This window comes from Atta colombica, unplaced genomic scaffold, assembly GCF_001594045.1.
Source record: "Atta colombica isolate Treedump-2 unplaced genomic scaffold, Acol1.0 scaffold198, whole genome shotgun sequence".
NCBI lineage: Eukaryota > Metazoa > Arthropoda > Insecta > Hymenoptera > Formicidae > Atta > Atta colombica.
The window spans coordinates 4,269,035-4,282,667 of NW_017259291.1; the positions used below are offsets into that span (position 1 = coordinate 4,269,035).

Here is a 13,633-nt window from a genome sequence, read left to right on the forward strand (position 1 = left end):
ACATAATTAATTCAGAGTAACAAAATTATTCCACAAAAGGTGCGTTTTTGTTCTTAAAGATTGGTTTTTTGCTTTTGTTTTTTTTTGTTTATAACAACTGATATGAATTTCGAATTAAATTTCGTTCGGGGGAGTCGAGTGGCTTCATCGCTCTAAGCGGTCGACTCGTGATCTATAGATCCGGGTTCGTTTGTGATTTTTTCTCGTTTAAGCGCAACATCGCTTTATCTAGTAATTGAAGAGACTAATATATGTCTCTTCGTTTAAAGAACAGTGCTCCAATATTGTGTGGAGTATATCCTGATTAATATTTAAATTCTAAACAGATTCAATTCTAAGAAGAAAGCTCGTAACATGTTATGTTCTTTATATTCTTTTAAAGAATTTTTACAGATGTTTATAACTTGATGCAATATTTTTACGATTTCTTGCTAACCGTAAGATTTACGAGAAATCATAGATATTTATTATAAATGATCGTATATCTTACAGTATATAAAATTATAAAACATTAGTAATCATAAGTTCTTATATGTTACAAGAATAAATTACGAGCTTATGATTCTGTTTAGAATTGATTTATAATTAAGTCTTGACAAGTCAGGACTTGTTAAGAAACTTAAAAAAACTTAAAACGACGTTAGACAAATTTCGATTTAAAGCGAATGAAGAGATTGAGGCCTCTGCTCTCCGAGGAAATCAAATATACAAATTTATCGCATCAGACAGTATCAATTGTTTGATGTAATTGCTCTAATTCATGTGTTCTCATGTTCAATATGTATTCTATGTACATATTCTATGTAATCAAAATCGGAAAATATAGAAGATATATAATAGTATATATACATAAAATAAAATAAAATACAAATCTCCCATTTTACAAAGAAATATGGTTTTTCGTAAATGTGTGTTAATCGTCAATATTCATCTATTGGGAGTACAAATTAGTTCGGTCTGTTTCCCTAAAGATGGCTCCAGCTATTGTGAATGGTTCATAGTGATAGCTGACAGCTTTTGGCAGTTTCAGAGAGGTTAAACATCTGCTAATAATATTTAGTTTATATCGCTTTGAGTTTCATACAAAAATCTTGATTTTTATTGTGTTTGAAATGTCGAATTTTGTGTTAACCAAGCATTTGCGGGAGATTTTTATTTTCTGCTTTAATTGGAAGAAAAGTGCGGCTGAAGTTCATCGAATGCTTGTCGAAGTTTATGATGACACCAACTGATAAATCATGTAAGGAATGATTTCGACATTTCAAAGTTGGAGATTTCAGCATTGAAGACAAGCCTCGCTCTGGACCAAAAAAATTCGAAGACAAAGAATTAGAGGCATTACTCGAAGAAGATCAGAATCAAATGCAAGAGCAGTTTGCAGAATCATTGGGAGTAACTCAAGCCGTTTCTATACGATTGAGAGCCATGGGAATGATTCAAAAACAAGGAAATTGGAAACTGAAACCGAAAAACGTTGAAAAGCGATTTTTCACTTACGAACAGCTGATTCAAAGACAACAGAGAAAAGGTTTTTTGCATCAGATTGTGACTGGAGATGAGAAGTGGATATTCTACGACAACTCCAAGAAGAAAAAATACTACGCTAAATCCGGCCTCAACATCACAGTCAAACATTCATGGTTTGAAGATCATGCTCTGTATCTGGTGAGACCAAAAGGGTCTTGTTTACTATGAGCTGCTGAAACCTGGCGATTCCATTACGGGCGATCGGTATCGGCTACAATTGATTCGTTTGAGCCGTACATTGCGAGAAAACGAACAGAGACATGATACAATTATCCTTCTTCATGACAACGCTCGGCCTCATGTCGCTAAAATCGTAAAAAAATATTTGAAAACGCTCAAATGGGATGTTTTACCGCACCCACCGTATTCTCCGGACATTGCTCCTTCTAATTACTGATTGTGTCTAATTACTGATCCGAAGGATGCAGCACGATTTGGCAAATCACCGGTTCGCTTCTTTCGCAGAAATCGAAAATTGGCTCCAAAATTGGATCTCCAAAGACGAGTCATTTTTTCGAGATGAAATTCGAAAATTGCCTGAGAGATAGAAAAAAGTAGTAGGCAGCGATGGACAATACTTTAATTGATCTGTTCATTCATTTTATTTTGAAATAAATGCATTTTTGAACACAAAAAAACAGACCGAACTAACTCCCTTTGTACTCCCAATTATATATATTTTTTAATTCAGGGGAATTGTTAAATATTACGTCACATATGTTATATTTTTTTTGGTCTATTGATGTACGTCATTTTTGCATGAATATAACTATTACATGATATTAATCTAGTAGATAGGTTGAAATGTTTATCTTTAAGTATTTGAAATTCATTTCATTAAAATAATTAATTGGCTCATAATACTCCTTTGTTATTTAATTATATTTAACCTGTTTTCTATTTTGATAGTTTTTTTGTTTCTCAAAAGTTCAAATTACTCTTTTAGAATGAATATACATATTTTAATTTACAAATGAAATTACAAATTAAAAAATGTAAAAAAATAAAAAAATGATCGTTTTACATTTATATACATTCGAATCTTAATCGATAAAATAGTATTGATCTCAATTTATAATGTAAAAAATATTTATAAATTTTTTATGTCGGAACAATCATTATGATCCGTTTATTTAGGTTTTTGTTCGCGGTTTAGAGAAAGCATTTTACTTTCAATTGTGAAAGAACGCGTCTACAGATTATTGCGTTAAGAGAAATTGAATTTCAGAAAAATTAATGTCTCTTTATTTTGTAAATATACTTTATTTTGTAAATATATTTTGTAAATAATAAACATATCAATCTATTATAATTTATTATTTATTTTGTAAATACTCTACAATATACAGATTCGGTGATCTTTAGAGATTAATATTTCGTTAACTTTTGCGGAAATTATAAAGGTGGAGGACTTTCCGTCTCAGTTTAGTCCGCTCTACCTGTCCACAAGTTCTGTCGGATGAATTATAGAACACCCTATACAAGCTGAACAAATTAGGTAAAACTTAATTTCTCATTTCTTTTCTCATTTTTAGTACTTCTAAAAAATAAAAATTTTTAACATCTTTATTATGATTTGTCGAGCATATTATCCTGTAAAGAAAACTTGAGTTAATTATAAAAGTTTAGAATGTTTGGAATAAGATGTCAAAATTTTTTTTTAACAACTCATTAATTCTGGAGAGATTCGTAAAATTGGGCAATCTCTTTTAAAATATATTTGAATATTAGAAAGATGAAATGAGAAATATAAAATATTTGAAATGAAAAATACTTTGTGAATTTCCAAGAATGCGCGTACGCTTCTTAAAGCTTGTTCAAATGCTCTCTCAAATCCGACATTACCAACATCCTGTCGACAAACAAACTTTGCTATTATACTCATATACTACATATACTCAATTCTACAATAGAACAATATACTATCTTGTTAAATTACTTTTATAGAGGGTACGTTTTTTTTTGTTTCGTTCACGAGCTTGTAAACTATATTCTATCTTCCTTCTACAAGTAATGAGTGATAAAGATAGAATAAAGTTTATCGAAATCAAACGCAGCCAAAACTCTCGAATAATACGTACAAAGATAGGATCTTTTATGATAATTATTCCAGATGGATCGTATTTCCCAAGTAGTTCTATCTTTGCTTGACTATCTTCCGGTTGCTTTTCATACAATAATTCGATAATATATTCGTCCATTCCGAATATCCAGTCAAATTTGTAAAAATCGTTAGTCGTGATCTGTAAATTACTCCTGATATAATTCTATCTCAAATCTCTGTATATCTATTGCTGTGGAAAATATTTTTATCCAACAATTATGTAAAACTGATAGACAAACAGAAGAAAGAATCAAATTGAATTGTAAAATTTGAGATACTAAAAAAGTATTGGCAATAGAAACAGGGAATAACAAATTTCAATTTATCTTGAAATCTATTAAATTTGTTCGCATCGCATGCTTCAGCTTGCTCCAATGTGCTCCTGTTACAGCTCCTATTCATTTCAACGAGCGCGTTAGAGTGAGTAAATGCTATGGTAGGAGCATTTTAGAGCATGTTAGAGCATGCGACCTTTAATGTCTGTTTTTATTATCTCTGCTTTCAATTGTTTATTAAGTTTAACATTTACTTTTCTTGCAATATGAGAGTAATCCGTAATTCCTGCTTTTTGAAGTGTGGCTGTTGCTCTAGGTTCAGGATCATTGCCTACATGATAACTTAGAAGAGCGGCGCTTTCGACTTCCCAGAAATCTATCAAATCCATTTTTCGGATTTGATCCTGAAACACCGCTTCCGCCATAGGAGAGCGACAACTATTCCCTGCATGAAAAAATTAAGATGTTGATTCAAAATAAAATATTGAAATTCTAGTTTAAAACATTGTTGAAATACTTTGAAATGCATATTAGATAGCATATATCATCATTATATTAGATGGAATGCATAGATTTCATTATAAGAAAAGCCAAGACCGCTTTCAGCTATACTTCAGTTTGCGAGTTATATGTACATTGCATGCATTATATTAATTATATAACTCTTAAAAATAGAAAACTGTAACCTTACGTGAAATATCTCGGAACCTCTCCTTAAAGAAATTATTTCATCACATGTATGTGTTAAAGTGGGTCTGTTCATTATTCAGTGCGAGTACTGAAAATTTCGTATATTATTGATTTTCAGTACTTGCAGTGAAAAACGATAGTTAATATATTTTAGATATTTTTTTTTACAAAAAAAAACTGTTGGGATAACAATAATTACTTAGGGTGTGTTTGGGGAGATACTATTAGCGCTAATTGTGTCAATCCATCATCATAGATATAAAGCAAAGATGACGCAAAATATTAATATAATATTAGAATAATATCAGGCGTCTCTCCGAACACATTCTTAATTTCCTTATTCTATATTTTAAAACAGTATGACAATTTGACAAATTTAATTTATAATTAAAAATAGTAAGTTACAATACCTAAACAAACCATGAGAACTTTCTTCTTTCGCATCATATTTCTTGTTATAGTAGATAAGAAAAAGTACACTGAAAATTTCTTTAATATCTATTTTTAGGATATTTCTGGAGACTAAAAAGATCACTGTCTTCCTCGCGCCACCCGGTCTGATTAGATTTGACAGTAGACGAGTTCAAGACGGCAAAGCCGTCTAAGTTTATCGAGTGATTGGGCGAGTTCAAGACGGCAAAGTAGCTAATCGTGCTTACCAAGTGATTGAATATGATTGGTTGGATCTATAAGTAACAACCAATTATATTTATTTGCTCGGCGAGTAGGCTAGCCGCTTTATCAAGTTGAACGCGCCCATTGTCAAATCTAATCAGACCGGGTGGCGCGAGGAAAGAAATGATTTTTTTAGTGGTCTCTACTAAAAATAGATCTTAATAGAAATTTTGCGCTTATAACACAACAACAAATTATAGAGGAGTCAATCTGGCAAGTGTATGTGCTACAAGGCTACATGTGGGCGGGAAATTGCATCACTTAAGAGTGAGTTGAAAATTAGGAAAATTATATCTTTGGAGTATCCTGTCAAAGGACACTAACAATATATTAGGTGTAGTAAAAAGAAATCCATTATTTTTGCATAAAATGGAAAAATAATGGATTTCTTTTTACTATACCTAATATTATATGTCACTACAATAGCTTGATAAAATAAGATGATAAACTCTTTAAGATGATAAACTCTGCGTTGTGAAATTTTATTAGCAAATTATTTTTCAAGTGTGTGATTAAATAAAAAAATTTAAGCCTTCATTTTAGAAACTTCAGATTTTAGAAACTTAAATGACACTTTCAGAAATTCATTCAGCTTTGTTGCTGAAATATTTACTGAAAATAAAAAATAAATAATTCTAGTCTAAAAAAAAATTTTTTTTAATTTTTTAAATTCTTATTAATCTTTATATATATGTAATTTTTTAACATAATTATGCTGTGAAAATATAAATTAAAATGGAATGAGAAAAGAATATATATTATCTTTATATAGTTTTTTAATATTTACACATTTCTCACATCCTTTTCTTATATGATTATCTTAGAACATATCAATAGGTTTACAATGATCTTATGAATAATGTCTAAATCGATATTCATTTCTCTATATTAAATATGAAAATATTCTTTAAAAACATTCTATTTTGTAATAAATTCAATATTTAAAAATTTTGTACCTATTGGTTCAGAACATATTCTTTTAAAAATATATAGGTACATTGATTCTTTAGAATAGTCTTCTCATTAACTCGAATGTTTGTTCAAAAATACTGTTATGCATGTCACACATTGATCATAGGCTTTCTGAAATCCTGCACTATCGCTGTCCTGTAAAAAGATCAGAGAATTTGAGATTGAGAATAATTCAATGTATCTTCAATTTTTGTTTTCTAATTCTATAAACGCCAAAAGATGACGTACGTAATACGGATCTCGTATTATAATTGTTCCGCTTGGACTATAACTTCCTAGAAGTTCCACTTTTGCTTGGGAAGTCATTGGTTTTCTACTAAGTAAATCTTTAATGTTTTCCTGATCCATACCAAATATCCAATCATATTTGTTGAAGTCGTCTAGTTCGATCTGTATGTAATTAAAGATATTTAGATATACAATGGTATATAGTAATACAATATATATTAATTCCATGATTTAATGATTCTAAATAAAATAAATATTGAATAATTCATCTAATTACAATTTATTTAATTATAATGATTTATTTTTTCACAAAAATTTAATCATAAATAAAACTACTCAGAGCATAGAAAACCCAAGCTATAATTGCTATTACAATAATAATAAAATGTCATAATAATAAAATTTTAATGTTTATTCTTGAAAATACAAAATCTTACTTTGCGTGCTGTATGAGAATAATCAGTGATTCCATTTTCTGTTAGCGTATCCCGGGCTCTAATATCTGGTTTTTTACCTGTATGATATCCAATAATGGCAGCGCTTTCTACTTTCCACTGATCTTGCAAACCTCTCTTCTTCACTTCATTCTGAAATACAGCCTCTGCTATAGGCGAACGACAAATATTGCCTGTAATATAAAATAAATCATTAATTAATAACACAAATATAGCTTATTTATATTTTGTATTATGTTTATTAAAAAATATATATATATATATATATTTACAAAATTAAAAAGTATAAAATGTTTTATGAGTTATGTGATATCTCTATATAATACCCAAGCAAATCATAAGCACTTTCTTCTTCTTCTTCGATTCTGTCTCGACAGAAGACATAATATGCTTTTGTTTAATTAAAAATTATGTTTTTTTCTTAAGTACACAATTCTTCTCTGTTGAATGGCCTTGTCTCTATAAATATTTTTCTTCAATCTTTCACAAGAAAATTAAATAATATTAAAAACTGAGAAAATGCAGAAATTTATTGATAAAATTTGTTACAAAAGATCGCCAGTTTCGTCAAAAAATTTTTTTAATTTAATTTTTAATTTTTTTTTCAATACACTTTGCATTCCGTAGATGATAACATCAAGGGTTAAATTTATGTAAGATGCGTCATATCATTCGTCTTTACTTTGCGCGAAAACTGACTTGTCCAGATTTATTTAGTCCAATTGACCAATCACCCAATCAACAAAATTTACCCATTTGCAAACAGAAGTTGGTAATACTGGCGGACTCTTCTGGATCTAGGGTTTTAAATGTTTCGCGTCAAATCCTATACCGTTCCTTTCCAGTGCTTAACGTTGTCCTGTAAACACGTGGGTGCGATTGTAATTATCGAATTTAAGGCGAAATACTCTGCGAATCGTGTAAGTATTTGCATCATTTTATTCGCTGTTGCGTGAATTCCATTAATCTATGTTGTGGTGGGCCCAGTCAATCTGGGAAATAGTTTTTCATGCTCATTTCGTGAGCGGCATGTTACTGCGCTTTTGCCCGTTGCGGTATCGCCCATTACTACACAAATTATCCGGTAGATGTTAATTAACGTTTCTGATCGTATTTGTATCGGAAAAGAATTCGACAAATCGAGCTCGTGTTATATTTATAATTTTTCGTTAAGCAATCCTAATGTTATTGTCATATCATGACATTGTCATCGCACAAGATTGCACAATATTGTATGTATACATTTTTACTTGTAATAAAACAAATTGTATTTAAATACACGCGAAAAAATGTTGTTTGACAGAAGGATTTATAATTCTATTCCTCAAATACAAGTTTTTGATGGCTGAATCTATTTTACAGAATGCCGTTGGCTAGAGATTTTCTCCATCCGAGCCCCATCGAGGAGAAAAGGAAACACAAACTGAAGAGGCTCGTACAGAAGCCTAACAGTTATTTTATGGATGTCAAATGCCCGGGCTGCTATGCTATCAAAACAATTTTCTCACATGCCCAGAGGCCAGTAGAATGTGACGGATGCCGTACGATACTTTGTACACCAACGGGTGGAAAAGCACGGTTAACTGAGGGATGCTCTTTTAGAAGAAAAGTCCAGTGTTAATTTTATTCGATATGTATTCGATTTCTCTCTTTATATTCGATAAATAAACACGATCACATTATGTATTATAGTATTATTTCACATTACGAGACATTACCTATCTATATAACAGGATATGCTGTAGTAAATGCAAAAGATTCGTAGAATTTTTTTTAGGAACTAAAAATTCTTTATTACCACAAGTTGTGTTAATAAACTATATAGTTATGTCGATATTATTACATCGTCATAGTTTTTTTTAGCTATGTATTCCTGGATTAAATTGGATTTCTTTTAAGACGTAAATTCAATTAGATATCTTGGAATGTATCCAACTCTTTATAGCATAATTAAAATAAAAATTTTATAATTAGATATATTTGAAAATATTAAAAATTGATCATAAACTTAATGAAAACTGTAATTAATTTTCATATAGTCTGTCGAATATATTTGATCCTACTTGCATATAGCATATATATATGGTTGAAAGTAAAAAAATGTCCTCCAAACACTCAATATTGTACAATTATTTTATAAAACATTAATGTTCTCGTTAAACAATTCAAAACAGTTTGAAAGTAATATAGCTTCCAAATAATCAAAATTGTATTGTGCAATAATATTGATCATCTAGAGGCTGTTTAAGATTATAAACATGTACATGTTATATTTTTTATATCTAAATACAAAAAAACGCATAAATAAGGACACAGACGTGATATCATAAATCTTTATTTCCATACACGTCCATGGTCATTTTTATAATAAATTCAATCTGTAACAGAGATTCCTGTAGTACTGTATTTCAAGATACTCTCGAGTCTCATGCGGATGTACATAGATAGCTCCTACAAATAAGTTGCTGCGCATGTTCTCATTTTTTTTATAATTTGCATCTTACAGCAATATCCTAATTGATGAAAGAAAGAAAACTTAAGAATGTAAAATCGCATTGTACGCTTGAAATACTCCAGGAGCGACTTCTACGGATCGAGATTTCAAGGACAGCTACAATAAAAGAAAAGAAGATTGATAAAATTTAAGGTAAACATAAAAATGTATAAAATATCCCATGTAACAATTTTTTTTATAGAATTTCATTAATTTAAAAAAATGTACATTAAATCAAGATAAAATTATATTTCTATGAATCTAAGATCTAAGAATAAGAAAACTTTTCTTAAACTAACTGCTAATTTTTATGATAATCATATTGATAAAATTTAAATATGATACTTGTATTAAGCATACCGTGACATCGGGATTGCCCGGCTGAATTTTCAACTCGTTCAATACCCAGACATTATTCGTCAGCTTGAGAGACTGATAAAGCATATCCTGTCCCTCTACATTTCTCTTAGCAATTGTGAAGACATTATTCTGTTGCATCTTTTGCACCACTTGATCTGCGGTCAACATTACACCGTTTAGCGTATATTGTACCTGCAAACAAGATATGTTTTTTAAAGAATCTTTTCTTTATTAATGAATCTTACAGAAAGCATTTTTCGACAAACATAGAAAAAAATAGATGAATAATACCTCATTCTGTGCAGGTATATCTTTCCAGGTAGAAAGAAACACTCTCTTGTCCAACTGTCCATCTTCCGCGAAGTATGCATTCATAGGTACGATGCACGCGAAGTAGAAAACATCGATATTATTCTTGATAGCAACTTGCAAATTGTTCAAAGGCTCCATACGTTGCACCGCACCCGCGGTAGACAGTATAACATTCGCTTCTATACTCGATCCAGGACTCAGAGGAGCTGGAACTTGCAACGGAGCTGCCGGCGTTAAGCCAAAGCTATTTTTGTTGAGCTGTATCGCAAATCCTCCCATAGGTTGCATTGCTTTGTTTGTGAAGGTCATATCCATGCTAATTTGGCCATTTCTACAACATATTTTGCATAGTATAATTATTTGGAATCAAGGAAATATATAATCAGATGTTCTCTGTATTCATTAATATATTAATTACTTTCTCGAAAATGTGCCCCAAATATCAAAACCTTTGCCCTTTTCGGCTGGTAGCCAATTAACTTTGGGAGATATATAAGGCGTGGGACCTTGGTTGAAGCCGAATATATCACCGAGTAGACCCGTTGTGCTCTGAGAAACGGCTGGTGCACTCGTATTGTCGTTCAGGATTCCGTCGAGGCCACCGCCTAGAAGATCTAATCCTAGTCCCGAAGACTGTGGTGCAGGTGCCGGTGTGACCATTGTCGGTCCACCTGCAACAAAATAAATCAATAAATAAATAAGTAGGATGGACATATTTTTTATCTGCGACTATATAAAAAATACTTTGAAATTTTTCGAAGCAAAAGCATTTACACAATACATACTTTTTAAATATTATTATTACACATTTTAATTTTCTAATTTTAAATTTAGATTCGCTCACCGATGTCCATACTGAGGAGGTCACCAATCAGGGAATCCTGAGCAGGTATGACCTGTGCGTGGGGTTGTGCAGTTGTCCGATTAGATTCCTCGTTTGAGTTGCTTCTAGCGGGCAGCGACTTCCTGGCACCAGCTGCTCTACCTTCTACAAACGCAGTAGGAGGTTTATGATATACGGATGCTAAGCTCGAGATGTGGCAAATCAATTCATCTAACAATGTCGGTTCCAGCAGATCCGTCTCTTCTGAGATCAGAGGCTTTTCCGCAAGCACTACTTCCTTAGCCGCTGCCGGATCAGTGCTCAGTAATCGCCAGTAGATGAAACCGCGGTCTCGCAGATCGGGATTGTCAGAATCCTGCGTAGCCAGGCTGAGCACTTGTTGAACCAACTCCTGCGTATCCGTAGGCCTCTTGAGGAACAATTTGACAATTGCAGTGAGCAATTGTAGCTGTACTTGTGTATTCTCGTCATGAAAGCCTTCTAGGAAGCTTTCTAGCAATTCATCAGCATTGTCGATGCGTTCTGCATACTCTCCGATAATCCATATCATGGAGGCACGTGCTTCAGGCTCATCTAATGTGTCCAAATTCTCGCATAGAGTTGAAATTATGCTTTCGTATTTGTTAGGATACTTGCGAAAGATGTCTTTTATTACTACAATTGCTTCTTGAACAACATAATTCACCTGAGAAAAATTAAAGATATCAATTAATCAATAATCAATTAATTTTGAAATATTAAACTTCAATATTACATATTTAAAATATTTAAAATATAAAAATATATTAAGGATATATATTTAAAAATTTGATATTTTAAGATGTCTGTAATATCTTTACTTACTTTTGTTTGTATCAGGTCCAGTAACGTGGAGACGCAACGTTCTGCAGACGGCTCGACTTTTATGGCGCAGCGACCGATGGCTCGCACAGCTTTCCTTACAAAGTCCACGTCGACCTCGGTGGCATATTCCTTCAATTCCGACAGAACTTGCGCGATATTGGCCTGTGACGCTAGACGAATCATAATATCTAGCTTCTCCAATTTTACATAAATAGGATCGTTGTACTTTACGAAGAATACTTTCATCTCGTGTTTTAGAATATCTGGTCGTTTTTGCACGATGAGATTGATATTTCTCAATGCAACATATTGAACTTCTGGTTCGGAGCTCAATAACGTAACAAGAGGAGGCGCCAATTTCTTTGTAAGTGTGCCGACAAAATCCGATTCGGACTGCAGCATTTCCATTAATTTCATTAATACCTAAAATATCGAAATAAATTTGATTAATATAAAATTAAGTAAAAAAGTTTTAAAAATAAATTTAAAGGATTCAGGAGAAGAAATTATGATTAATCCAATCTTGTTAGAGAGAATCTTGCGCTAGATGTTGATGATAATATAGAAAAATTTTAATAAATTGTATAAGATAGAGTTAATCAAGGTCTTCTCCTGTATTTATTATTTATCTGTATTTACTTTGACGGCAGAAAGCACAACTGCAGCGTTAGCATGCGCCAAACGCGGAGTGATCCGTTCGCAAATGCTTTGCGCTTCGCGATCATCCTTGGGTGAGTAATTCGCTAATGAATCCAGGATGAAAACTTGGCCCCATTCTGTACATTCGTTAAGCGCTGTCAGAAGTTTGTTTATGGTCTGCGCGTTCATTTCTACTAACGGTTGACCGCTCGGGCTGGCCTCGTTGATCTCAGATAAAGCAGCTACTGCATTTGCGACAACCTAATAACAACATTAATTAATCAACATATATTATCCATAAAACTGTTCTCTTCAGATAATAATGAATTTTAATCTTTTTTGCTTAACAAATTCCTTTTGCTTTATTATACCATTTCTAATAATATTTTATTAAATATGTGTATAAATAGAATAACATTTTAAAACATCTATTGTATTATTTAAGTTCTGACATTGGGAAAGCTTACATACCATTGGATTGCTGTCGGACAGGAGATCCTTCAACTGATCCAGGAATCCCTGGTCCTCGACTAAGGCCGCGTTAATGTCATAAAGTTTGGCGACGCACACGGCTGCAGTCTTGCGTACATATGGGTCCTCATCCTTCAGGCATTTGCGCAGCGGCTCGCACAGATACTCGGTTATCTTGTCAACACGTATACAGCCCATCGTGCGAACTGCCAGAGCGCGAATCAGCGGATTTGGATCCTCGCAGTCCTGCGCAAAAATCGGGCAAGCCAGGGATTCAAGTCTAGTCACAGTAGTGGCTATCTATCTCAACCCATGAACTTTAACAAAATAGAAAGTGGCATTGGTACCTTTGTCATCGGAGATGTCGCTAGCTCCTTTTGCGTGTCAGAACGAAAAAGGTCAAATTGGTCACCGTCACCATTTTTCATTAAGTGTTAAATACTATACTTATCAGCCATTTAAAATAATGTGTAATCGAGAACTGATCATTTTTTAAAGAGCACGATGTATCATTCTTCGTTAGTGTCTTTCTTTCTTTCTTTTTCTTTCAATAACAATCGTTGTGGCATAATTTTGCGAATAAAGAATTAAGAATTGTGTTACACCAATATTAACACCATGCAAATAGAGATAAACGATGTATCGTCCAACATATATATATAGAAAAATATATTTACAAATATTTATATTAATCGCATTATGAAGTATTATTTGTAACACGAGAATTACATTCATCAGATACAC

The 13,633-nt window shown here is 32.2% G+C and overlaps 4 protein-coding genes across 8 annotated transcripts in view; 1 reads left to right on the forward strand and 3 right to left on the reverse strand.

Annotated features, from left to right (window-relative positions):
• Positions 1-2,885: 2,885 nt before the first annotated feature.
• On the reverse strand, positions 2,886-5,178 carry LOC108686984 (low molecular weight phosphotyrosine protein phosphatase-like). Of its 2 annotated transcripts, XM_018192523.1 has the most exons (6): positions 5,007-5,048; positions 4,598-4,619; positions 4,161-4,351; positions 3,609-3,770; positions 3,302-3,379; positions 2,886-3,120 (listed from the first exon to the last, which is right to left on the reverse strand). In XM_018192523.1, exons 3-6 carry the CDS (start codon positions 4,329-4,331, stop codon positions 3,097-3,099), a joined length of 435 nt encoding a protein of 144 aa, XP_018048012.1. In that variant the 5' UTR covers positions 4,332-4,351; positions 4,598-4,619; positions 5,007-5,048; the 3' UTR covers positions 2,886-3,096. The 2 variants fall into 2 exon arrangements, with proteins under 2 accessions (XP_018048012.1, XP_018048011.1); XM_018192522.1 differs by lacking the exon at positions 4,598-4,619 and having other exon boundaries at positions 5,007-5,178.
• An 854-nt stretch (positions 5,179-6,032) lies between these two features.
• Positions 6,033-7,394, reverse strand: LOC108686952 (low molecular weight phosphotyrosine protein phosphatase-like). Its single transcript, XM_018192485.1, has 4 exons — positions 7,253-7,394; positions 6,909-7,099; positions 6,472-6,633; positions 6,033-6,378 (listed from the first exon to the last, which is right to left on the reverse strand). The coding sequence occupies exons 1-4, from the start codon at positions 7,308-7,310 to the stop codon at positions 6,295-6,297; spliced, it is 495 nt and encodes a 164-aa protein (XP_018047974.1). The 5' UTR covers positions 7,311-7,394; the 3' UTR covers positions 6,033-6,294.
• Positions 7,395-8,288: 894 nt separating this feature from the next.
• LOC108686938 (40S ribosomal protein S27) lies at positions 8,289-8,609 on the forward strand. The gene has a single exon (XM_018192465.1). It carries the CDS (start codon positions 8,290-8,292, stop codon positions 8,545-8,547), a length of 258 nt encoding a protein of 85 aa, XP_018047954.1. The 5' UTR covers position 8,289; the 3' UTR covers positions 8,548-8,609.
• Positions 8,610-9,245: 636 nt separating this feature from the next.
• Positions 9,246-13,633, reverse strand: part of LOC108687047 (AP-1 complex subunit beta-1) — a 7,318-nt gene continuing 2,930 nt past the window's right edge. For 3 of the 4 annotated variants that reach the window (XM_018192645.1, XM_018192644.1, XM_018192647.1), the window contains exons 4-12: positions 13,237-13,263; positions 12,890-13,135; positions 12,419-12,679; positions 11,780-12,202; positions 10,937-11,621; positions 10,511-10,763; positions 10,072-10,423; positions 9,781-9,972; positions 9,246-9,537 (exon numbers count right to left, since the gene is read on the reverse strand). In XM_018192645.1, the coding sequence (XP_018048134.1) occupies positions 9,463-9,537; positions 9,781-9,972; positions 10,072-10,423; positions 10,511-10,763; positions 10,937-11,621; positions 11,780-12,202; positions 12,419-12,679; positions 12,890-13,135; positions 13,237-13,263 (2,514 nt within the window). In that variant the 3' untranslated portion in view covers positions 9,246-9,462. The remainder of the gene's footprint in view (positions 9,538-9,780; positions 9,973-10,071; positions 10,424-10,510; positions 10,764-10,936; positions 11,622-11,779; positions 12,203-12,418; positions 12,680-12,889; positions 13,136-13,236; positions 13,264-13,633) is intronic. The other variant, XM_018192646.1, reaches the window with a different exon arrangement.